This window comes from Nycticebus coucang, chromosome 20 (assembly GCF_027406575.1).
Source record: "Nycticebus coucang isolate mNycCou1 chromosome 20, mNycCou1.pri, whole genome shotgun sequence".
NCBI lineage: Eukaryota > Metazoa > Chordata > Mammalia > Primates > Lorisidae > Nycticebus > Nycticebus coucang.
This window is the reverse complement of record NC_069799.1, coordinates 37,898,684-37,924,620: the sequence shown is the minus strand read 5'-3', so window position 1 is coordinate 37,924,620 and position 25,937 is coordinate 37,898,684. Positions and strand designations below refer to the sequence as shown.

Below are 25,937 nucleotides of genomic sequence, written 5' to 3'. Positions count from 1 at the left end.
TCAAGCAATCCATCTGCCTCAGCCTCCCAGAGTGCTAGGATTACAGGCTGAGCCACCAGGCCTGGTTCTACTTTAAATTGTTTAAATTTTTATATGAGCTTTCCTTCATGAAACACCCCGTCAAGGTATGTGGTCATTTTAGGATTTTCACTTGAATTAATAATTGCAGTTGATTTCCTCTTGAACTTCATGAGCAAGCATTAAGGACCAATTTCAGAACTTTTAGAATTCAACCAATAGGATCACAATCCCCACCAGCAAGTAATTTATAGCATCTCTTAGGATTTGATATCAATTTAATAATGATCACTAATAGGAATAATGTTAACATTATTTTAAGCACGTTGCACTTATTTTAATAATCTGATTTAGCATTTTTTAAGATTCTATTTTTTTTAAAAGAATTAAAGATGTTTGGGTGGCACCTGTGGCTCAAGGAGTACGGCACTGGTCCCATATACTGGAGGTGGTGGGTTCAAACCCAACCCTGGCCAAAAACTGCAAAAAAAAAAAAAAAAAAAGAATTAAATATGTTTATTCAAGCAGGTAAAAATAGATAAACTCTCAAATTAAGATTCTATTTTAATTGACATTTTGGTGAAAGAATGATTCACCCAGGAAACCTGTGCTTTGCTACCTATACCCACATGGTGCTCAAAGTTTGGGTGAAGAAGAGTTGGGCAGTTATGCACACAAAGGCAAAGGAATTCTAAATTATCAAAGTCATTCTGTTTTGTTTTGGGCAAGAAGAGGTTATATATTGAATTACTTTATCTTGTTTCTGGGATCCCACTGTCTCCTAGTATCCATTGTTTCTGTTGAGAAATCAGCTGTTAATCTCATTGGACTGCCTTGCATGTGATGGGCTGTTTTTCTCATGTGTTTGTTAGTGTGCTTAATAGTGTACCAGATTTCTCTAAGGCTCTATTTATTTTCCTCATTCTTTATGCTCTCTTCCCTTTGGATTGCAGAGTTTCTATCAATCTGTCTTGAAGTCATAGATGTTTTTCTTCTTCCAGTTAAAAATCTAACACTGAGCCTCTCTAATGAATATTAAATTTCATTTATTATACTTTTCTACTTCAGAATTTCCACTGGGTTATTTTTATAATTTCTATTTCTTTATTACTATTATCTATTTGATAAGACATCAGCATTATGCCTTCCTTTTTTTTTTTTTTTTTTTTTTTGAGATGGAGTCTCACTCTGTCATCCTGAGCAGGGTGTTATGATATCATAGCTCACAGTAACCTCAAACTCAAACTCTTGCCTCAGCTTCCTGAGTAGCTGGTACTACAGGTGTGCACCACTACACCCCTGGCTAATTTCTTCTATTTTTAGTAGAGATGGGGTCCTTCTTTTGCTTAGGGTGATCTCAAACTCCTGGGCTCAAGCAATTTACCTGCTTTGGCCTGTCAGAGTGCTAAGATTACAGGCATGAGCCACCATGCCCAGCCAGCTTTATGCCTCCCTTTAGTTCTTTAAATGTGGTTTTCCTAAGTTTTTGAACATAGGTAAAGTAATTGCTTTGAAGCCTTTGTCTGCTAAGTCCAACATTTTGCCCTGGGGACATAAATTGCTCCATTGTCTTTGTGTTTTTTTTTTGAGACAGAGTCTCACTATGTCATCCTCGGTAGAGTGCCATGGCGTCACAGCTCACAGCAACCTCAAACTCTTGGGCTTAAGCAATTCTCTTGCCTCAGCCTCCCAAGGAGCTGGGACTATAGGTGCCCACCACAACACCTGGCTGTGTTTTTGGTTGTATTTGTCATTGTTCTTTGGCAGGCCTGGTCTGGGTTTGAACCTGCCAGCTCTGGTGTATGTGGTTGGCACCCTAGTCGCTGAGCTACAGGTGCCAAGCCTTCATTGTCTTTTGGTTAGGAGTCATTTTTGTTATTGATTCCTAACTGACGTTCATCCCAAAGAAAGGAAATCAGTATACACACAAATGTGCACTTGTGTATATATTGCAGTACTGTTTACATTAGCCAAGATAAGAAGTCAACCTAAGTGTCCATCAATGGATGAATAAAGAAAATGTGGCATCTATACACAGTTAAAATAACATTTGGCTATTAAAAGGATGATATCTTGTCATTTGAAGCACCATGGTTGAAACTGGAGGTCATTATGTTAAGTGAAGTCAGCCAGGCCCAAGATTCATTCTGGGGCAGCCTTTGAGGTTTGTTCTGACCCCAGGAGGTTCTTCCTAGCTATCTCTTTCTGTGTTCTCCCTGGTGAACTAACTGGCCTGTGGTTCAACTTGTTGGTAAGAGGAGCAATTTTTTTTTTTTTGAGGTAGAATCTCAAGCTGTTGCCCTGGGTAGAGTGCCATGGCGTCACAGCTCACAGCAACCTCCAACTCCTGGGCTTAAGCAATTCTCTTGCCTCAGCCTCACAAGTAGCTGGGACTGCAGGTGCCTGCCACAACGCCCAGCTATTTTTCTGTTGCAGTTGTCATTGTTGCTTTAGCTGGCCCAGGCCAGATTCTAACCCACCAGCCTCGGTGTATGTGGCTGGCGCCTACCCACTGAGCTAGGGGTGCTGCCAAGAGGAGCAATTATTTTCAATAGCACCTATAGGCTTGAAGTTTCCCATGGTCTGTTTCAAATAAAGTCAGTTTCTTTCTTTCTTTTTTTTAATTATTGGGGATTCACTGAGGATACAAAGAACCAGGTTACACTGATTGCATTTGTTAGATAAAGACCCTCTTACACTTGTGTCCCACCCTCCAAAGATGTACCACACTCCGTGAATAAAGTCAGATTCTGTGGAGAAAGCTTAGAACCCTCTGTTCTTAGGAACTTCGGTAAAGTCTCTGAGTGAGTTTCCAGGACAGTGGTAGTCTCTGGTCTACTTGGTTTGCTTCAAAGATCTGGTATATATTTCCCAATATGTCACAGGTTCTAAACTGTTTCTAAAGCCCGACTGTGGGCTTTCTATTGAGGCTTGGTGGTGTGCAGACTTGGTTTTCATAATTCAGCAATTTTGTCTCCAATCTATCCATTAAATATTATTTAATCCTTTAAAAATCTATAACAAAATGCTATTTTGAGGAGGCAAAAATTACATTTATGAGTATGTGGGTGTGGCCTTTTCCATAACTAGTTTGATGGTTGGTTTGGTTCTCAGTGTCGTGTTTATGTTGCCCCTGAGATACCAACCAACATTTTGTCTAAAACAAGCCCTGAGAGCTATTAGTGTTGTACTGTGGACCTTAGACCTTGCTCAGATTAATTGTAGAATAAAAGAATTCTCAAGTTTAGTTAATGCTGGGGTTGCTAAGGAAGAAAGCTATCAAATTGCTTGCCCCCAATTGATAACACACACAAACACACACATAAACTCACACACACCTGTTTGAGTGGGAGCCAGGCATGGCCGACTTGCTCATGGAAGGGACAGAATTGGGTGTTACTTGAAGCCCAGGCCCTCTGGCTGGTGATGGAACTACCCTCTGCTGTCTAGGAGCTCATGCCATCTTAGGAGCAAAGCCGGTGTCTAAGACCGGGCTTTCTTTGGCTTAGGTAGGATTTTAAAATGAAGCAAAGGCTTTTCCTACACACTTGGCATATCCTAGAGACAGAGGCCTTAAGATCACAGTCAGAAACCACGAGGTGATTTAAAAAGACATGAATACTTTTATTTATTTATTTATTTTTCATGTCAGATGGGTAATGTGCTGACGTCAGAACAAGATTTGTGGGAGGCACATTTCATGCATGTGCTTGAAAACGCTTATGAACTACAAAAGGATCAAAAAAGACATGAATATTTCAAAACAAAAGCCCTCTGCCAAGACAGTGTACGGTTGGCATGATGAAGAAATATGCTCACTGACACAGAGGGTCACTTGCTTAGGATAGTGTCCTAAGGGACTGGGTTTTTCAACATTCCTGCCCTTGATTCACACATCTTTGTCCCCAGATCTGCTGTCTTTTCATTCATGACAAAAGCTTGGCAAGACCATTGTTGCAAAGACAATTTCATTTTTCTTCTGAAGCTCAGCCAGAACTACCCCAATGCTTTGGAGGAACCAGACCTAAATGTGTTGAGCAGCATGGCTCCTCTTCTGCCCTTTGGGCATGGACTCTCTGCACACCCTAATCATCTCTATGTTAAGTCTTCTTCCTCCCCCAATTCTCTTTATCATGTTAAAATACACATAACATAACATTAACCATTTTTTAGTGTATGGTTCAGTGACATTCAGGACATTCACTTTACTGTGCAACTATCACCACCATCATCTCCAGAACTTTTCATCTTTCTTTCCTTTTCTCTTCTCTTTCCTTCCCTACTCCTGTCTGTCTTTTATTTCCTTCCCTCCCTCCCTCCCTCTCTTCCTTGCTCTCTTTCTCTCTCTTCCCCTTCATCATCCATCCATCCACCTTTTTGTCCTTCCCCTTCTTTCCCTCCCTCCCACTCTTTCTTTCTCTTTCCTTCCCTCCCTCCCTTCCTTCCTCTGTCTCTCTTTATTTTTTCTTTCTTTCTCTTTCTTCTGCTCCATCATCCATTCATCCATCTTTTTATCCTTCCCCTTTCTTCTCTTTCTCCCTCTCTCTCTTTCTTTCTTTTTGCCCTCCCTCCCCCTTTCTTTCTTTCCTCCCTTCCTCTCTTCCTCCCTCCCTCCCTTCTTCCCTCCATCATCCATCTTTTTGTTCTTCCCCTTCCTTGCCTCCCTCCCTCCCCCCCTCTCTCTCTCTTTCTTTCCCTTTCTCCTTTCTTTCTTCCTTCTCTCCCTCTGTCTTTTTTTCCTTTCTTTTTTTTTTTGACACAGAGTCTCACTTTGTTACCAGAGTCCTGTATTGTCATCATAGCTCATGGCAACCTCAAACTCTTGGGCTCAAGCGATCCTCCTGCCTCAGTCTACCGTGTAGCTGGGACTACAGGCATACACCACCACACATGGCTAGTTTTTCTATTTCAGGGTGGTCTTGAACTCCTGACCTCAAGCAAGCGACCTGCCCAGACCTTCTAGAGTGCTAGAATTACAGGTGTGAGCCACTGTGCCTGGCTCTATTTCTTTTTTTTAATTTCAGAGTATTATGGACTTCCTTCCGACTTTTTTCTTGTTTTTTTTTTTTTTTTGAGACAGGGTCTTACTCTGTTGCCTGGACTAGAGTGCAGTAGCACAATCATGGCTACCACAGCCTCAAACTCCTAGACTCAAGTAACCCAGCAATCCTCCTGCCTTGGCTTTGTAAGTAGCTGGGATTGCAGGCAAGTGCCACCAAACCTGGCTAATTTTTCTACTTTTTGTAGAGATAGGGATCTCACTCTGTTGCCAAGACTGGCCTCAAACTCCTGGTCTCAAGTGATCTTCCCACCTTGATCTCCCAAAGTGCTGGTAGCAGGTGATGAGCCACTCTGCTCAGCCTTTCTTCATCTTTTAAAAACTAAAATTCTATGCCCATTGAATAAACATTTCTCATTCCCCCCTTCTTTAGCCCCTGGCAACCAACATTCTACGTTGTCATTATGAATTTGATGATTCTAGGTTCCACATGTAAGTGGAATCATACATTATGTGTCCTTCTGTGACTGGCTTGTTTCACAGAGCATGGTGTCCTCAAGATTTATCCTTATTGTAGCTGTTACAAAATTTCCTGCTTTATTTATTTATTTATTTTTTTGAGACAGAATCTCACTATGTCATCCTTGATAGAGTGCCGTGGCGTCACAGCTCACAGCAATCTCAAACTCTCAGGCTTAAGCGATTCTCTTGCCTCAGCCTCCCAAGTAGCTGGGACTGCAGGTGTCCGCCACGATGCCTGGCTATTTTTTGTTGCAGTTGCCATTGTTGTTTAGCTGTCCGGGGCCAGGTTCGAACCTGTCACCTTCAGTGTATGTGGCTGGCGCCCTCACCACTGTGCTACGGGTGCCATGCCAAAATTTCCTGCTTTTAAAGACTGAATAATATTCCATTGCATGGATAGACCACATTTTGTTTATCCATTCATCTGTTTTTGTACACTTGAATGGCTTCCACCTCTTTTTTATTTTTTTTTTGAGACAGAGTCTCACTGTATTGCCCCCGATAGAGTGCTGTGATGTCACAGCTCGCAGCAACCTCAAACTCTTGGGCTTAAGCAATTCTCTTGCCTCAGCCTCCCAAGTAGCTGGGACTACAGGCGCCCACCACAATGCCTGGCTATTTTTTGGTTGTAGTTGTCATTGTTGTTTAGCAGGCCCGGGCCAGGTTTGAACCCTCCGGCCCAGGTGTATGTGGCCGGTGCCTAGCCGCTGAGCTACAGGCACTGAGCCTCCACCTCTTGATTATTGGAAATAATGCTGCTCTAAACCAGGATATACAAATATCTCCTCAGTGTATTGCCCAGAAGGGTAATTGCTGAATCATACCCTTTTGTAGCAGCCACATACATCGATGCTGGCGGGTTTGAAGAAAAGAAGATTTGGAATGTTCTCAAAACAGAGAAATGATAAATGCTTGAGGTAATGGATAGCAAAATATCTTGATTTGATCAGTACACCTTGTATGCATATATTAAAACATAAGATGTACCCTATATATATGCATACTATTTGTTTCAATACAAAAAGGAATGAATAAGTAAAATTAAAAAAATTTTATGAGGGTGGGAGTCAACTGAACTTGCACCCAATAGATTTTATTTTGCTCCGGAAATTTTACTTGAGGAAGTTTACTTGTGGTGATTACCAGAGGCTAGGAGTGAAGGTGGGGAGACCCTCTCAAAAGGGATGTATTTGGTTTGGGTGGTGGAATCTCTGATGATGGGGGCTGTTCATGTGATGGTCATGGCCAGTGACCAACAGGCATTGAGGGCACAGGATACTCTGAGCACCAGGTTTCCAAACTGACAAACAACCCCGGATTCAGAAAGAACAGATGGGTGATGGCATCCCATATCCTCTCTATAGGGCATATGAGGCCAGATATTGAGTATTCTAATGGTTTAGACTCATCATATTCACTAAGCACGGGGGACAGTCCTCCAGGCAGGGGAGAATGCAGAGGTTGGAGGACAAAGACTAGGGAGGAGAATGACCTGTGGCGAGTTGTCACAGCCCAGAGGAGGACAGAGGAGGAGGCTAAGCTGTGCGGAGGACAGAAGAGCAGCTGTGAGGAGTCACAGCCCAGGGGAGGACAAAGTAGGAGGAGGCTGACCTGTGAGGAGGGGGAGGAGTCACAGCACTGGGGAGGATAGAGGAAGGTTTGGTCACAGGCTATGATGTACTGATTGGGGTCCCTGATCTGCACCCTCAAACTCGATTCTTCCAGGCTGTTGGGCCCCTCTCAGGCTCCAAGCCCTTGTCCTGGACTCTATTTCTCCTGGATGCAGAGGCATGGCTGCTCTGGGCTGAGTTTGGCTTCTTCTCCAGAGGGTGTGCTGGCTAGCAGGGCTGAGCCCCCCACCCAAGGCCCATGCTGAGGGTACAGGCAGCACAACCTCCATCCTATAAGCCTCCCAGGCCTGGTGTGCAGGCTTGTCCAGTAGTGAGTGTGAGAATACCAGCTTTACTTCAACAAAAGCCAGGATGGGACCTAGCCCAGCTATCAGAGTCTCTAGTTGTTGGGGCCTCAGGGCCCTGGGCTTTCACATGAACATTGGTAACTGAAGAGGAGAACTAACATTTGCTTTTCCTAAACCAATTATTTGCCTCCTTCCTTTTGCCCTGTGACCAGACAGTGGCTCTGTGAACCTTCTCTCTACAGAGGATTCTGGCTAGGAATGGGGAATGAACACATCTGGGCTCCCATCCATAGTATCCTACAGCTTGTGATGGTGCGAATGAGATGCTAGGGTTCCTCCTGTGAGATGCAGCCCTTGGAAGCTCTGTAGTGGGAATATCCTGCTTTCTTTAACACATACATTTCTGGGAAATATGAAACCAAAGGAGGAGTCATATGGATTAGAAAACATGTGGGAGAGAGATGAACAAGCCAGTTCATGCTGGATGGTGGTGCTCAGGGGGGTTCTTGGGGCGAGGGCATAGTGAAGAGGGCTGGGCGGGCAGGGGCAGCTCCTGGGGGTTCTGGGGGCTCAATTCCTCCAGGAGGATGTGCATGGGGCTGGCCAGCATGGGTGTCCCCTGTGCACGACCCACTGTCCTGTCCTGGGAGGGTGTGGGGCACAACACCATGCATGCACACTCACATGTACACACATACAGCCATGCACGCACACTGATGCATGCACTCACATGGATACACACATGCACATATGGAGCCAAACAGGTATGCTTGCACACCCACACAGAAACATGCACATGTGCAGCCACACAGACATGCATACACAAGCAGGCCTGCCCATGAAGCCAGACAGGCATGCCTACACACATGTGCACACAGAGCATGCAGACACCCTTTGACACCACTGTGGTTCTACAGAGCCATGTCCCCAAGGAGTAGGCTCTCTTTCCAACTTTTTCCTCTCACTGGCACTATGGAGTGAATGTGTCCCCCCAAATATACAGGTTGAAATCCTTAGCCCCAAGGTGATGGTATTAGAAGATGGAATGTTTGGGAGGGTGATTACGAGGGCCTATCACGAGGGCCCTCATGATAGGTTTAATGTCTTTAAGAAAAGCCAGAGAGACTCTCACTCTCTTTCCACCATTTGAGGACAAGAGATGATGGCCAACACCCAGGAGAGGGTGTCTCCAGTGGCTGGGGTACACAGTCGAGGACACAGATCCCTGTTGCTGGCTTAGGGATGGAACTGAAGCCTGGAGGCAAAGAGCAGGTCTACCCTAAAACTCCCAGGGTCCCCTCTTTCCTTCAATCACTTGGAGCTGTACTCTCATGCCCAGATCTGGGCCCCTACCTAGCTGGCCCCTTCTCTGCCTTCCCTGGTGCCAGAAGTCGGGATCAGATCAGTGACACATCTGACGGCAGGTGTCTCCAGGGTATGGGATGTAGGTGGCCTGCCCCCGAGTCCTGCCCTGGTTCTCTGCACCTTCAGCTGTGCCTCCTCCTTCAGACATGGTCCTCCCTGGGTAAAGCCTGTCTTCCCTCCAGGTGAGGCCTATCTAGCATCTTTAGCATCCTTGCCTTGGGGCTGGGTTCTCAGGGGACCCTCCAGTCTGACATAAAGATGCCTCAGAGACCCAGCCAGGCTGCATGCTACAAGGAGGGGCTGGGTGGGCTGTGACAGCAGCGCAAGGGACCTGACCATCACAGGAGTGGTGGACCAGGGCCCTGTGAGCAACTGCTGCCTTATACCTTCCCTTGCCAGACCCCAGTGCATTCAGATGTAGGGCCCTGGAGGAGGGGTCCCAGGTCTCCCTTGGGGTGGCCTTGGATACCCCTCTGGAGTGGTCTTAGGTGTTTCCAGGTTCCCCTTTGGGTGATCTTTAATTTCCCTAGAGGTGGTCCCAGGTACCCAAGCCCCTTCCTGCCCTGCACTCCAGGATGCTAGCCTGAGCATGGGACTAGGCCAGCTGTGACCACCACCCCCAGTCTGTGTCATTGCTGGAGGACACAGGCGTCCTTCTGCCCCTGGCTGTGGCCCTGAGCATCTGCCCTTTGCTCCTCTTGGGGCTGAGGGTGAAACTGAATCCTGAATAGTGACACTGGGTCTATTTTGGAGCTGGGCTGGGCCAGTCTGGCTGGTGGTGGGGGTGGGGTGGGGGCGGGCTCAGTCTTCTTCAGCTGACAGCGTCTGCCTGTCCTTTCGTCCCTGTCCAGTCTGAGGACCGGCCAGAGTGTGGGCTGCTGGGTGCAAACTTTGTCGGTCCTGGGCACTTGGAGGGAGGTGAGACCCAGCAGCCCCTGACCCACCACTTGGGCACTGCCCAGAGCCCTCCATAAAGAGAGGTGAGGAGGCAGAGAACCCAGCAGGGTGGGGGACCTATCCTGTGCCCTGGAGGGTGGCTTAACTGAAGGTTGGGGAACAGAAGGACCTTCAGAGTCTGGCCAGGCTGAGCAGCTCCCCACCGCAGGGCTTGGGCTCCAGCCTCTGCCCCATCGGTGACCCGGAGCTGGGCCCCTATGTGGGAAAAGAGCTGCCTGCCTGGCTGGGGGCTGAAGGGGGTACTGGGGCCAGGGTCATGCACCGGCCACCTCATGCCCCCCCATGGGCTGATCACCACTCCAAGAGTAGCCTGGGGGTCTGGTTGGCCCTGCCCCCAGCTCTGCTGAGATGGATGCCCGCTGACAGCTGGGGCTATTTTGGGCCTGTTGGCTCAGCGCTGGGGACAGCCAGAGGGGCACTGACACCTGATTCCAGGAAAGAATTTCCCCTGGAGTGTGGGAAGCCCACAGGGGTCTAAGGTGAGGCACAGGCAGCCTTGAGGGAACTGCCCTTGGAAGTCCGTTCTGGAAGGGCATGGAGGGATTGGGGAGCAGGTTACCACTAGAGTCCATGCTGTTGAGGCGATGGGAGAGAAGGGGAAGGCAGCTGCAGATAGGTCAGGCTCTGCGGGCCTACTCTCACTCTGAGCTCTCCCTGACAGAGGTCCCAGGGTCCCTGGAGGGCCAGAGAGTGGCAAGTTCTGTAAAGTTAGGGTGGAAGGGCCATGAAGGGGGCTGAGAATGTCTACCTCAGGGGTGTGTGTGTGTCCTGAGCCCACCATAGGGCTGGAGAGAGGCGCTTTTCTGGCAGGCTGGGGGTAGAGGTCTCCCCTTCCTGAGGAGGCACCTGGAATGCCCACAGTGTCTGCATGTCCAGCAGCCTCCAATCCAGATGTGCTAGGGTGAATTTCCTGGGCGTCCCTGGGGTGGCCTTGGGTGGGTCTTTTCCCTCCCAGCCTGGCTGGTGTTTCTTCATCTGTGATATGGGCCACCAAGAAAGGAGGACAGCTCCCTTGTCCTCTCTGGCCTCAGGCCTGCTGACCGATCGGGATGGTTGCTTGATAGGGGTGCCAAGACCTTCCCTCTAACCTATAGTCTGCTCGTGGGCCTGCCACCACATGGCTACATGCTGATGGTGGGAATGAAGGCCCTGGGGCCTCAGCACTGTTCCTGATGGCCTAGGGTAACTGTAGGGTCTCCACTCAATATTGCCAGGTTAGGCTCTGGGCACCTGCCAAAGGCTGGGAGCTCCCTTCCCCACTCCTGGGCCTTCTGGAGCAGAGTGGCTGCCTGTACCTGCTGCCTCATGTGTCATTCTACTGTCACCCTGGCTGAGCCAGATGAAGGCTGGGGGAGAGAGGATGCCCCATTTTGCTTAGAGGGAACCCAGACTGACTACATGGTTTGGTGGAGTGCTGAGGAGAGCTCAGGGTACCTGGAGAGTTGATGTCAAAGTAGACCCTTGGGGCCTGGGAGGTGCTGGTGGAGGAGAGCTCTCTACAAGAGGCTAAAACTCAGTCTCTGGTCACCACTGTAGGCAGCCCCCTGCCCAAGTTCTCTCCAGCCCCAGAAAGTCATGCTGCGGATAGAGGGTGGCTGGGGGCAGAGGTGCTGACTGCACAATGAGTCAGCAGACTGACACCAGCTGAGTGCAGCCTAGCCCTGCTCTGGGCTCAGGCTCCACAAGGGGATTAAGATGGATTAGTTATCTGAATCATAGGACTGGGAGCTGGAGGGCCCTGGGAACATCAGCCTAGGTCAGCCCACAGTGGGTAGCACAGGCCCAGAGACTGGAGGCTCTGGCCTTAGGGAAGGTGTGGTGAGGTACCTTGTGGGGTAGTTGTATCTGCCCAGGGATGGAGGCAGTCAAAGCATGTCATGTCTGTGGGGTCCACTCACATTTGCTTTTCTTATGGAAAAGCCAAGTCTTATCTCACCACACCTGTGCTGGGGGCTGGCCAGCTGGGTCTCAGCCTGGGGTGGGGTGCTCAGCTGGAGCATCACCTGAGGCTGTTGGTACTGATGGTGCCCAAGAAGACCCAGGTGTCCAACCCCATTCCTGTAGTGTGTCCAGCTGGTCAGGGCATCTGAGCACTCTGGAGTGACCAAGTCACTGGCAACACCCTCGCCAGGTTGGGTTCAGCTGACCCTGCCCAGCTTGTCTCAGCTGGGAGGTCTCCAGTTCTTCCAGGTGGATGTTTCAGGCACTGCCAACTCCAGGCTACAGGGATCTTCCAGCTGTCCTCCCTATCTATGCCACTGGCCGTGCACTGCCCTGGCCCTCCCCACTGGGATCCTGGCCAGGCCCTATGGAGGGGACATGAGTGTGGGAGTGCCAAATGGTTTCCATTCTTTCTCTGCTCACGGATGAAGAGCATACCCCCCTTGAGGGAAATGGGGCTCCCTATAGAAGAGGCAGGATAGGGTCTGCTCTGGTCCAGGGTAGCTGCAGGAAGGTCAGGCCCCTGGAAGAAGCCAAGAACAATAGTTAGAGGAGATAGGTAAGGGATGGGTGCCCAAGCTCCTAAGGGAGCTTCCCTCTCTTGGTTTTGGAGGCACATTGGCTAATTGAGTGGCAGTGGTGTGTATCAGACAGGAGACAGCACACTCACAGGTAAGACAGAATGGCCTACTGGTGCTTGCTGAGGGGCCTCTGGGTTTGGAGTAGGTGCTCTAGCAGACCTCCAGCTGGGGAGAGGAGACAGGGTGTGCCTGCCTTTCACAAGAGCCCATCTGCCAGAGGTGCCATACCTGAAGTGCCCCCAAAAGGCTGGGGCACATCCTGCCTTAAACTAGGTTCTCCAGGTGGTACTTGATAAGAGAAGGAGCTGGCTAGCTCCTCATGGGGTTCCAGAGTGAGGAGGAGGAGGGATGGGGTCGGAGTTGGGCGGGCGCAGGAGGAAAGGCCCTGGGCTCAGGAGTGAGAGCAGGGCGGGAGAGGGGAGGGCGGGTGCAGGAGCCTTCGGAAGTGGAGGGGTGGGGTGTGGGAAGGCGACAGGGCACCCCATGAGGTGCACATAGGCCGGCCTCAGGGTGCAAGAGGAACTCATCCCCACACCCCCTTCAACCTCCCTCACACTATCCCAGGACCCCACCACCGCGAGTACCAACATGGATCCCTCCTCGTTTAGCGGTGCACCTCGCTTCCTCACACGGCCCAAAGCCTTCGTGGTGTCGGTGGGCAAGGATGCTACACTCAGCTGCCAGATCGTGGGCAACCCCACGCCGCAGGTGAGCTGGGAGAAAGACCAGCAGCCAGTAGAGGCAGGTGCGCGCTTCCGCCTGGCCCAGGACGGCGACCTGTACCGACTCACCATCCTGGACCTGGCGCTCGGTGACAGCGGGCAGTACGTGTGTCGCGCGCGCAACGCCATTGGAGAGGCCTTCGCGGCAGTAGGCTTGCAGGTGGACGCTGAGGCCGCGTGCGCTGAGCAGGCCCCACACTTCCTGCTGCGCCCGACATCCATCCGCGTGCGGGAGGGCTCTGAGGCTACTTTCCGCTGCTGCGTGGGCGGCTCCCCAAAGCCAGCGGTGAGCTGGTCCAAGGATGGGCGACGCCTGGGAGAGCCCGATGGCCCCCGCGTGCGCGTGGAGGAGCACGGGGAGGCGAGCGCGCTACGCATCCGGGCTGCAAGGCCGCGCGACGGCGGCACTTATGAGGTGCGCGCAGAGAACCCGCTGGGCTCTGCCAGTGCCGCCGCCGCGCTGGTGGTGGACTCCAACGCAGACGTGGCCAGCCCGCCAGGAACCTCCACGGCCGCGCTCTTGGCACACCTGCAGCGGCGGCGCGAGGTCATGCGCGCTGAGGGCGCCCCGGCCTCGCCACCTAGCAGCGGCACACGCACCTGCACTGTGACCGAAGGCAAGCACGCGCGCCTCAGCTGTTATGTGACTGGTGAGCCCAAGCCCGACACAGTGTGGAAGAAAGACGGACAGCTGGTGACCGAAGGCCGGCGCCACGTGGTATACGAGGACGAGCAGGAGAACTTCGTACTCAAGATCCTCTTCTGTAAGCAATCGGACCGCGGCCTCTACACCTGCACGGCGTCCAACCTCGTGGGCCAGACCTACAGCTCTGTGCTGGTCGTTGTGCGCGGTGAGCTGCCTGGTGGGCGTGAGCCAAGGAGTCCGGAGTTGCAGGTCTCTGCCCGGTCCGCGAAAGGCGGGTAGACGTGGGCGACCTGTTTTCCGGTCCGCTGCCCGTCCCCACACTCTTAGCCTCCCGCGATCCGTCGCACACTGTCCCCTTCCCACACCCCACCCCTCCACTTCCGCAGGCTCCTGCACCCGCCCCTCCCCTCTCCCGCCCCGCCCCCACTCCGGAGCCCAGGGCCCTTCCTCCTGCGCCCGCCCACCTCCGACCCCACCCCTCCTCCTCCTCACTCTGGAACCCCTGTACCCGGGTCCTCTTGAGTCCTCCTTTGCTACTCCTAATCAGCCTCCACCCCGCAGAGCCCGCGGTGCCCTTCAAGAAGCGGCTGCGAGACCTGGAGGTGCGGGAAAAGGAGGCGGCCACGTTCCTGTGTGAGGTGCCGCAGCCGACCACCGAGGCCAAGTGGTACAAGGAGGAGACACGGCTGTGGGAGAGCGCCAAGTACCGCATTGAGGAAGAGGGCACTGAGCGCAGGCTGACAGTGCGCAATGTCTCTGCTGACGACGACGCTGTGTACATTTGCGAGACCCAGGAGGGCAACCGCACTGTTGCTGAGCTCGCGGTCCAAGGCAGGCGGGGATGGGCAGGGGCGTTTGCACAAGGGGCAGGGGGGAGTGTGCAGGGGCCAGCTGGAGGCCCAGTCCGACCAGCCCAGCCCTCTTCCATCCACTCTAGGTAACCTCCTCCGAAAGCTCCCTCGGAAGACAGCAGTGCGTGTGGGGGACACGGCCATGTTCTTTGTGGAGCTGGCCGTCCCGGAGGGCCCAGTCCGCTGGCTGAGGAACCAGGAGGAGGTGGTGGCCGGGGGCCGCGTGACCATCAATGCAGAGGGCACATGCCACACGTTGATCATCTCGAAGTGCAGCCTGGAAGACATGGGCGAGGTGGCCTTCCTGGCTGGTGACAGCCGGACATCCACCCAATTTTGCGTGTCTGGTGAGGGCAACCTGGGGAGTGGTCTTTGGTTGGTGTCCTTTCCTTATCGGCCTTCAGCTCAGCTCTCTGGGTCCAGCCTGTTGCTGGGAGGGCCACGGAGAAGGTGGGGAGAAGACATAACCCTGGGGGCCCAAACTTGGCCTCTTCTCAGAGGTCTAGGCACTCTTCTCACTATAATCAGAGAAGTGGCTTCAGATCCTGAGTAGGGGGCTGTGAGCCTCTCTGACAGCTGGTGGTCCAGACTCCCAGATTATCGTGCACTGGGAGGGCTGGGGGTTCTGTAACACCCACTCTGGGTGACTCAGACCTAGAGCTCAGAGAGCGGATGCCCAGCCAGTGACCTCATCCCACTTTTCACTCAGCCCCCAGGAAGCCACCACTGCATGCCCCTGTGGACCCCATGGTAAAGACCAGGACAGAGAGTTCTGTGACCCTTGGCTGGTCCCCGCCAGCCTATGGGGACCGCCCTGTCACCATTGACGGCTACCTGGTAGAGAAGAAGCGGCTTGGCACCTATACCTGGAGTCGGTGCCACGAGGCAGAGTTGGTAGCCACATCTGAGCTGACTGTGGCTGGTGTGGCGGAGGAGGGGGACTTCCAGTTCCGGGTGTCAGCTATCAACAGCTTTGGCCAGAGTCCCTACCTTGAATTCCCAGGCACCATTCACCTGGGTAAGTGGGATCTCTTGGTGATGGCATTCGCTGGCCTGGCCCTGTATTGCCCAGTTCCTTAGGTGTGGCTCCGCTTCAGCTGAGGCCAGAGTGACCGCATAGAATCTCTTTGTGGGATGGGGGATGCTAGGGTCCTGCTTCTGGTGGAGCCTCCTTGGTTGGAAGGAGAGGGGACCCTGACACAGGTAGAAAGAATCCTGAGACATGTTCCCTGGGAGCCTGCCTATCTTCAGCACCCTACGGGACCAGGATTCAGGGCTGCCCCACCATGGTGGGTTCATGGGATCCCAGACGGGTTTCTGAGTGGCTGTCACTTGTTCCTGCTCCTTTGTGAGCTTGACTTGTACTTCTACTGTCTTCATGTGTGCTGGCTGGGCTTCCTGGAGAAGGGGCCTTTGGGTCCAGGCTTTGGAGGAAGAGGAGGGAAAGGTAGAGACCCTTCTGTGCACACCCTGCTCCCTGGCTCTGGCTCCTCCCTCATGCAGCCTGCTCTGCAGTTCCGCAGCTGGCTGTAAGGACACCACTGAAGGCAGTGGAAGCAGTGGAGGGTGGTGAGGTCACCTTCTCCGTGGACCTCACGGTGGCCTCAGCAGGCGAGTGGTTCCTGGATGGGCAGGCCCTGAAGGCCAGCAGCGTGTATGTGATCCACCATGACCGAACCCAGCACACACTCACCATCCGGGGAGTGCCGGCCAGCCTGCATGGGGCACAGCTCAAGTTCGTGGCCAATGGCATTGAGAGTAGCATCAGGATGGAGGTCCGAGGTAGGCAGGGTGGGGGTGGGGGACCTGGCCTGGGACCCTGAGCCCCATTTCCTTAAGGGCAGGTGTGGAAAGGGGGTCACTTTCAGGAATGGTAATGTGGTGGGTGTTCAGGGAGCTTGCCTCAGACTGGGTGGTGGCATTACTCAACAGGTGTGTGTGGATGAAGGGGCTGGGGCTGCAGGGGCCCCACTTTTGTCAGTCTCCTCACCTGTGTCTCCATCTTTCTCCTCATCTCCTCCGTGTTCCACCCATTCCCCTCCTACCCCATCTACCCGTGTTCAACCACCAGCGGCCCTGGGGCTGCCCACCAACAAGCCACCAGCTGTGGCTGCCCAGGAGGTGCTGGCCCGGCTACATGAGGAGGCACAGCTGCTGGCTGAGCTATCAGACCAGGCGGCAGCCGTGACATGGCTGAAAGATGGCCGTGCACTGCCTCCAGGCCCCAAGTATGAGGTGCAGGCATCTGCTGGGCGGCGGGCGCTGCTTGTGCGTGATGTGGTGCGGGACGATGCTGGCCTTTATGAGTGTGTCAGCCATGGTAGCCGCCTTGCCTACCAGCTGTCTGTGCAAGGTGAGGGCTGTGTGCAGGTGGGCAGGGTCTGGGTCTACATCCTCTGTCCCCACCCTATTCTCCAACCCCATGAGGTGTGGTGCTTCAGCTTGGTAGAAGGAAGGACTTCCTGATGGTGGGTGGTTCCTTGAGTGGGCAATGAGTACCCGGCCGAGACTGGATAAGTCTTTTTGGTCTGGGTGAGGATTGATGTGCCCTGATGGCAGCTGTGGCCAGGCATATTCCTGGACCCATTATGTACCCCCACAGGCCTCACGGCCTTTCTACACAAGGACATGGCAGGCGGCTGTGTGGATGCTGTGGCTGGGGGGCTGGCCCAGTTCGAGTGTGAGACTTCGGAGGCCCACGTTCGCGTGCGCTGGTACAAGGATGGCACTGAGCTGAGTCACTCCTGTGAGCGCTTCATCCAGGAGGATGTGGGGACACGGCACCGGCTGGTGGCAGTTGCAGTCACCAGGCAGGATGAAGGCACCTATTCCTGCCGCGTTGGTGAGGACTCCGTGGACTTCCAGCTCAGAGTCTCTGGTGAGCGCGCCTCTGTGTGTATGTTTGTGTGTTAGTGTGTCTGGGCTCTTGAGGGGCGGGGAGCAAGTCCGGCTGCATCCAGCACAGTGAACTTGACCTTCCTGGTCATTGTCACTTTTCTCCAGTGAGTGGTTGGTGGGGCAGTTGCAACTCTGTTTGGGAAAAGGAATGACATGGAAAACAATGTTTATGTGGGTGAAGGATCCAAATATGGAAAATAAAATAGCAAGAAAGAAATTGAGGAACAAGTATAAATTTGGTTTTATTCAGACTTTAGGTGAATATTGTCCATCTGCCCCAGAGCTTACATCTCCTGGTTGTGTTCACATCTGCAGCTGGAGTTTATTCACAGTGTTTTTTTTTTTGTTTGTTTGTTTTGCTTTATTGTGTGTTTGTGAGCCAGGCTCAGGCTTGGGTCCAATTTACAGACCTGAAGACAGAGAGGCCCCTAAGCCCAGCCAATGAAAACTTTTCATTGTTGGCTTCTAGAAGCAAGTGTGTAGGCATGCAGGCATTTTATTTATAAAAATTAATATCTACATCAACACAGTCCTTAATAACTTTTAGAATTGAATTTACACCAAGCAGAGAACACTGTGCTGTCTGCTCTTCGGTGTTTCAGAAAATTGGAGAAATGTTTGTGAATCTGTACTTTCATTCTGCTTTGATCCTAATGACAGACCTATGGCTGTAGAAAACATATCTCATGGACAAGAGGAGTTTAGGGGAAGAGAAAAAGTGTGTCCTGTCAGGGACGGTCAGCTACCAGGCCTTCTTGGCAATTTCTCAGAGGCATGTTATGCCATCCTCCTGGTGCACACCATGGTCCTGGGCTCAGCTGTGTCAGGCATTGTATTCTCCTGTGCTTGACCATATATGAGCACCCAGACCATGGAAGATCCCCATGACAGGACCTTGATTGCTTGGGATCCAGAGCCTGTTAGCAAAGAACCTGGACTTGGAATCCTTGCCTGGGGGGCTTCTGACTGCACATCCCTCCTGGTCTGTTTTTAGAGCCCGCAGCGGTGTTTGCCAAGGAGCAGCCAGAGCTCACCCAGGTGCAGGCTGAAGTGGGGGCCAGTGCGATGCTAAGTTGCAAGGTGGCCCAGGCTCAGACAGAGGTGACGTGGTACAAGGATGGGAAGAAGCTGAGCTCTAGCCCGAAGGTGCACTTGGAGGCCAAGGGGAGCCAGAGGCAGCTGGTGGTGCAGCAAGTGGGCAAGGCGGATGCTGGGGAGTACACCTGTGAGGCTGGGGGCCAGAGGATCTCTTTCCACCTGGACATCACAGGTGGGTGCCCGGGTTGGGGATAATGGATGGAGAATGTTTGTGTCCTGTGTGAAACTCTGGGAGAGGCCATGTTTGGGCCTCCCAAGGTGTAGTGAAGCCTTGGCACCCCACCTTTCTGTGGGTCTTAGAGCTGTGTCCCTTGCTCTGCCTGGCTTCTAGGACCATGCCATCCTGTCATGAGATCAGAGCAGTCCATGGCTGAGCTGATCCTAGCACGTGCTGTGGTGTGGATGAGCTGGGTGGGAAAGGGATGCTGGGGTGACATCTGTAGATGGGTCTGGGGTCTAGGTCAGATGAAGTCTGATAACCCCTCTGTGGGTGTTTGGTGATATGGAGAGAGGATGTCCCATGACTGGAGAACAGGTCCTACAGGTGGAAGGAGCCCCCTTTGTCTGCCCATCCCTGTCTGCTGAAGCCCCTGGGTAATCACTGTTTTCAGCTGCCCTTCTTTCCTCACACCTTCACTTTGTCTAGCTTGTTACTTACCTTGGGCATAGGAGACCACACACACTTAGCCATCTCTTTCCTGAGAGAGTTGCCTGGCATTAGGCTCTCTCTTAATTGGCCCCCACTGGTACTTAAATCTTTCTTTCTTTTTTTTTTTTTTTTTTAACTTAAGTATATTTGTTACAACCCTTTTTAAGTAGATTGTGACTTGGGCACTACATTTCCATTCACAAGCCTCACTTTTCAGATAGCTTTATAACACACATGGGTTTAAATCTTTCTTGATTGGCTCACACTGGCACTCAGCTCTCTACCGAATGGCACCACCTAGCACTTAGCTATCTACCAATTGACATCATCCCATCTGCCACATTTGGCACATTTGTGACTGGCCCACACTAGCACTTGTTCTTGTGATTGGTCCACACTAGTACTGAGATCTTTCCTGTTGGCTGCACTGGTACTTGGCTCCCCACTGATTGGCCCTGGCTGGCACTGAGTTCTTGTCTGGCAGCTAATTCTTCTGATTGGCCCACACTGGTACTCAGCTATCCTCAGATTGGCTACACTGGATTTTTCCCGATTGGCACCCATTGGTACTCAGCTGTCTAGATTGGCTATGCTGGCACTCAGCTCTCTTTTGATTGGCTACACTGGTGCTCTGCTCCCTTATCTTCCTTTTGTGGCCTTGGCCAGCAGAGACCTGGGTTCCTGGTTTGGTGTTCAAAGAGGACCATCCCTCCTGACTCTGCCCCATCTTGTTGTCTGTGGCCACTGTGTGGTAGGGAACATGTGGGGAGGGGTGATAGGCTGAGGGCTCTGGGAAACATGAGACAGGAAGACGCTGTTTCCAAAGGCTAACCCGGTGGTGTTATTAGCACACAGCTTCAGAGCGGTTGGCTTGTGCAGATCATGGGATAGAACCTTTGTGCACTGTGCTGCCACGCACAGTCCTGACTTGGCCACTACTGGGCTCAGGGAGAGCCTCAGGCCCTGATGGAGGACTGAGTCTGGTCTTATGTCTCTGACCCTATATCCCTCCCTGTGTGTCCTTAGAGCCCACAGCCGTATTTGCAAAAGATCAGCCGGCCCACAGGGAGGTGCAAGCTGAAGCAGGGGCTAGTGCCACTCTGAGCTGTGAGGTGGCCCAGGCCCAGACAGAGGTGACATGGTACAAGGATGGAAAGAAGCTGAGCTCCAGCTCCAAAGTACGTGTGGAGGCAAAGGGGAGCCAGAGGCGGCTGGTGGTGCAGCAGGCGGGCAAGGCGGATGCTGGGGAGTACAGCTGTGAGGCTGGGGGCCAGAAGGTCTCCTTCCACCTGGACGTCACAGGTGAGTACCTTGGTTATATGACCAGTACCTGTCGAAGTCACAGAGTATCTGCTATTGCTTTGCACCCTAGGTGACAACAGATACTGTCATATGCTCCTGGCCTGGGAGAGATGTTCACTTCTTAGCCAGTGCTTTGGAAAAACTCAGTATTCTTGGTTTATGATCAAAAAGTACTCCCATGATCCCCTTTCATATTTATTCAGTGGGAGAAGTCTTTTTCTTGCTTTTGGTTAAGCCTTTGTGTACATGTGTGGCTTTTGTCTTCTTTTTTAGGGAGCTGAAGTTGTGCCTTTAATTTAGGGCGCCACTGTTGCAGCTGGCCACATAGTGTCTACGCTCTTGTGAGGTGTCACGTGTGTGTCCCAGCTCCAATAGGGCTTTGTCTTCTTTCCTCCCCTGCGTCTGTGGGTGGGGACAGTCTTCCTTTTCTTGCCTCTGCCCACCCAGACTGTAGCCTACAGTTTCTGCCTTCCTGAGGCCAAGAAGGTGCTGGAAGTTCTCACATGATTGGTGTTGCCCTAAGATGACCTTGAGTTAGGCTCCTCTTGAGTAAAGTTGTGCAGCAGCCCAATCGCCCACCCTCTGAAGGTCCACACTGGCTGTGCTTTCCTGGATGTATGCTTTTGGTTTACTCCATTCTTATGTGGTTCCTAAAACTCAGTGACATACTTTGCTGTAGACACTATTTATTGCTGTTACCAAGCCCCTCCTGCCATCTTGCATTTGGCCCACAGTTGGCCCAAAGAAATCTCCATGCACCTGTTGCCCCCCAAATTTGGGGCTGCCTATTGCTTTGGAGCCACTAGCTGGTCCCAGCTTGGTGTTTAGGTTTTCCACTGGGAGCCAGAATGCCCTAGTGGTTGGTGGCCAGCTCTGGGAGACAGTTTCTGCTGTCCACACCTGACACTCATCTGTCTTACGTTACTTGTGTAAGAAGCTCAGCTCCACTTCCTGAGATGTAAATACTCGCACTAATGCCAGTCCTCAAGCCCCATGCATGGCTTTGCTGAATGTGAAGTTGTTTCCATGGGCTCTTGTGAGCCAGTGTGAGTGCCTTCAGCCACTGTGGCCCCATTGGTGCCCATAGGTAATCTGTGTGTCCCTTGGAGGCCCCTATCTTAGTTGGGGTAGAACCAACCCCTCTCCCCTCTGTGATCTGTGGTGAGGTGAGACCTATAGTAGGACTCTCCAGAGAGGTCCTTTCCCCAAGTCCTCTCTTTCTGTTGGAGCCTCTGCAATCTGTTGCCACCATATGTTTAAGGAGAGGTTCAAATTAGCAAAACTGGTTCTTATTTTCTTAGTATCTTTATTTTTTATTTTAGCTTTTTTTTTTTTTTTAGAGATAGATTCTTGCTCTGTCACCCAGGCTGGAGCTCTCTGCAGCCTTGAACTCATGGGCTTCGTAATCCACTTATTTCAGTCTGCCATGTTGCTGGGACTACAGGCAGCACCACCATGCTTGCTACTTTTCTTAATTTTTGGAGAGATGGGAACCAGAGTTATTTCCCAGGCTGTTCTTGAATCCCCAGCCTAAAGCAACCTTCCCATCTAAGCCTCCCAAAGTGGTGGGATTACAAGCATGATTCTCCAGGTCTGGTTGTATATTTTTGGGTTTTTTATTATTGGATTTTGCTTCTTGGAAGATTTTTCTTTCTACCTGGCTTTCTGTTTTGGAGTCTCATATCTACCTTGTCTTGGTGCCTGAGTCAAAATTCCCAATGTGGCCCGCTTGTCTGGCCAGGGACTCTGGTAGCTGTGTGCCCTCTGGAGCCCTCCCTGCCTCTGTGTAGAGCCCTTCTCCTGGCCAGAGACTGCTGGAGCCTTGGGCTCTCTGTGACAAAGTCACTGGGCGCCAGGCACTCCCAGAACCATGCGCATCCGCCCTGTTGCTGGATCCAGGTGTGTCACACTCGGGAACTGCTTCTACAACCAGAACTCCCTGGCTGGGGCAGCCCCAGAGGAACTACATAGGGTCACTCCCTACAAAGATCCAACAACAATAGAGTGATACCGCTGGGGTCTAATCTTGGAGAGACACCTCCCCAACTCTGAGGACAGCCAGAGGCAACAGTGAAAAACAATCATGAGGCGAAATCAACAGAAAAACTCTGGCAATATGAATAATCAGAGTAGATTGACTCCCCCAAGGATCAATGGGGCAGACACAGCACAAGATCCCATGCACAAACAAATAGCTGAGATGTCAGAAATCGACTTCAGAATCTGGATAGCAAATAAGATCGAATTAGAATTCCAAGCAGTAACCCAAAAGATATCTCAAGAATTCAACAAATTCAAAGACCAAATGACCAAAGATTTTGACACATTGAGACAAGAAGTTGCAGCGCTCAAAGATCTGAGAAACACAGTAGAATCCCTCAGTAGCAGAATGGAGCAAGCAGAAGAAAGGATTTTTGACATTGAAGACAAAGCTTTCAAACGCTCCCAAACTCTCAAAGAGGAAGAGAAATGGAGGGCAAAAACAGATCACTCTCTCAGAGAGCTCTGGGATAATTCGAAGAAAACTAATATTCATCTTATAGGGATCCCTGAAAGTGACAAAGTGGCTTCACAAGGCACAGAGTCTCTTCTCCATGAGATTATGAAGGAGAACTTTCCAGACATGCCAAGAGATTCTGAAATTCAGATATCAGTTTCAGAACTCCAGCACGACTCAACCCAAAGAAGACATCCCCCAGACACGTCATAATCAATTTCACTAAAGTTAATATGAAGGAGAAAATTCTGAAAGCAGCCAGACGAAAGAAAACCATTACCTACAAGGGCAAGAATGTTAGAATAACTGAAGATCTCTCTGCTAAAACCTTTCAAGCTAGAAGAGGATGGTCATCGACTTTTAATCTCCTAAAACAAAATAACTTTCAACCCAGGATCCTGTACCCAGCTAAACTGAGTTTCATTTATGACAGAGAAATTAAATACTTCAATGACATTCACATGTTGAAGAAATTTGCCATAACAAACCAGCTCTCCAGGATATTCTCAGACCTATCCTCCATAAAGACCAGTGTAATCCTCCACCACAAAAGTAAACCCACCCACAAAATTTTGATCAAATTCCAACTTCCACAGTGGCAAAAGGATTAAAAATTTCCACCGGACTCTCAAAAGGCTTACCAACATTTAAATTGTCCTCTAAAGAGGCACAGGTTGGCTGACTGGATACAAAAACTCAAGCTGGATATCTGCTGCATACAAGAATTGCATCTTACATTAAAAGACAAATATAGACTCAAGGTGAAGGGATGGTCATTTATACTCCAGGCAAATGAAAAGCAGAAAAAAGCAGGTGTTGCAATCCTATTCACAGACGCAATAGGGTTTAAACCAACCGAAATAAGGAAGGATAAGGATGGACACTTCACATTTGTTAAAGGTAATACTCAGTATGATAAGATTTCAATTATTAATATTTATGCACCCAACCAGAATGCACCTCAATTTATAAGAGAAACTCTAACAAACACGAGCAACTTGATTTCCTTCAGTTCCATAGTAGTTGGAGATTTTAATGCCCCTTTAGCATTGCTGGATAGATCCTCCAAAAAGAAGGTAAGCAAATAAATTTTAGATTTAAACTTAACCGTTCAACATCTGGACTTAACAGACATCTACAGAACATTTCATCCCAACAAAACTGAATACACATTCTTCTCATTAGCCCACGGAACATACTCCAAAATCAACCACATCCTAGGCCACAAATCTAACCTCAGAAAATTAAAAAAAATAGAAATTATTCCTTGCATCTTCTCAGAACATCATAGAATAAAAGTTGAATTCAATAACAACAGAAACCAGCATACCCATACAAAAACATGGAAGCTAAACAACCTTATGCTGAAGGATAGATGGGTTATAAATGAGATTAAGAAGGAAATCAAATTTTTGGAACAAAACAACAATCAAGACACAAATTATCAGAACCTCTGGGATACTGCAAAGGCAGTCCTAAGAGTGAAATTTATAGCACTGCAAGCCTTCCTCAAGAAAACGGAAAGAGAGGAAGTCAATAACTTAATGGGACATCTCAAGCACCTGGAGAAGGAAGAACACTCCAACCCCCATACCCAGCAGAAGAAAAGAAATAACCAAAATCAGAGCAGAATTAAATGAAATTGAAAACAAAAGAATTATACAACAGATCAATAAATCCAAAAGTTGGTTTTTTGAAAAGATCAATAAAATAGATAGACCTTTGGCCAACCTAACCAGGAAAAAAAAAGTAAAATCTCTAATTTCATCAATCAGAAATGGTAATGATGAAATAATAACAGACCCCTCAGAAATTCAAAAAATCCTTAACAAATACTACAAGAAACTGTACTCTCGGAAATATGAGAATCTGAAAGAAATCGACCAATACCTGGAAGTACGCCACCTACCAAGACTTAGCCAGAATGAAGTGTAAATGTTGAACAGGCCTATATCAAGTTCTGAAATAGCATCAACTATACAAAACTCCCTAAAAATAAAAGTCCAGGACCAGATGGCTTTATGTCAGAATTCTACCAAACCTTTAAAGAAGAACTAGTACCTATATTACTAAACCTCTTCCAAAGTATAGAAAAAGAAGGAATATTACCCAACACATTCTATGAAGCAAACATCACCTTGATCCCCAAACCAGGGAAAGACCCAACAAGAAAAGAAAATTACAGAGCAATATCACTAATGAATATTGATGCTAAAATACTCAATAAGATCCTAACAAACAGAATCCAACAACACATCAAAAAAAGTATACACCACAACCAAGTGGGATTTATCCCAGGGTCTCAAGGCTGGTTCAATATACGTAAATCTATAAATGTAATTCAGCACATAAACTAAAAAATAAGGACCATATTCTTTTAATTGATGCAGAAAAAGCTTTTGATAATATCCAGCATCCCTTCATGATCAGAACACTTAAGAAAATTGGTATAGAAGGGACATTTCTTAAACTAATAGAGGCCATCTACAGCAAACCCACAGCCAATATCGTATTGAATGGAGTTAAATTGAAATCATTTCCATGTAGATCAGGAACCAAGCAAGGTTGCCCATTGTCTCCATTGCTCTTTAACATTGTAATGGAAGTTTTAGCCATTGCAATTAGGGAAGAAAAGGCTCTCAAGGGTATCCACATAGGGTCAGAAGAGATCAAACTTTCACTCTTCGCAGATGATATGATCGTATATATGGAAAACACTAGGGATTCTACTACAAAACTTTTAGAAGTGATCACAGAATACAGCAGTGTCTCAGACTACAAAATCAACACCCATAAATCTGTAGCCTTTATATATACCAACAATAACCAAGCCGAAAAAACAGTCAAGGACTCTATTCCTTTCACAGTAGTGCCAAAGAAGATGAAATATTTGGGAGTATACCTAACAAAGGACATGAAAGATCTCTACAAAGAGAACTATGAAACTTTAAGAAAAGAAATAGCTGAAGATGT

General features: G+C 50.0%; 1 protein-coding gene and 1 pseudogene across 19 annotated transcripts in view; one reads left to right on the top strand and one right to left on the bottom strand.

The window, feature by feature from the left end:
- Positions 1-3,664: 3,664 nt before the first annotated feature.
- On the bottom strand, positions 3,665-3,757 carry LOC128573244 (uncharacterized; annotated as a pseudogene).
- Positions 3,758-9,659: 5,902 nt separating this feature from the next.
- The window catches only part of OBSCN (obscurin, cytoskeletal calmodulin and titin-interacting RhoGEF), a 183,397-nt gene continuing 167,119 nt past the window's right edge, over positions 9,660-25,937 (top strand). For all 19 annotated transcript variants that reach the window (XM_053572308.1, XM_053572310.1, XM_053572317.1 and 16 more), the window contains exons 1-10: positions 9,660-9,802; positions 12,866-13,874; positions 14,231-14,500; positions 14,607-14,867; positions 15,230-15,538; positions 16,036-16,302; positions 16,592-16,873; positions 17,123-17,398; positions 18,413-18,688; positions 20,192-20,467. In XM_053572308.1, coding sequence (XP_053428283.1) covers positions 12,890-13,874; positions 14,231-14,500; positions 14,607-14,867; positions 15,230-15,538; positions 16,036-16,302; positions 16,592-16,873; positions 17,123-17,398; positions 18,413-18,688; positions 20,192-20,467 — 3,202 coding nt within the window. In that variant the 5' untranslated portion in view covers positions 9,660-9,802; positions 12,866-12,889. The remainder of the gene's footprint in view (positions 9,803-12,865; positions 13,875-14,230; positions 14,501-14,606; positions 14,868-15,229; positions 15,539-16,035; positions 16,303-16,591; positions 16,874-17,122; positions 17,399-18,412; positions 18,689-20,191; positions 20,468-25,937) is intronic.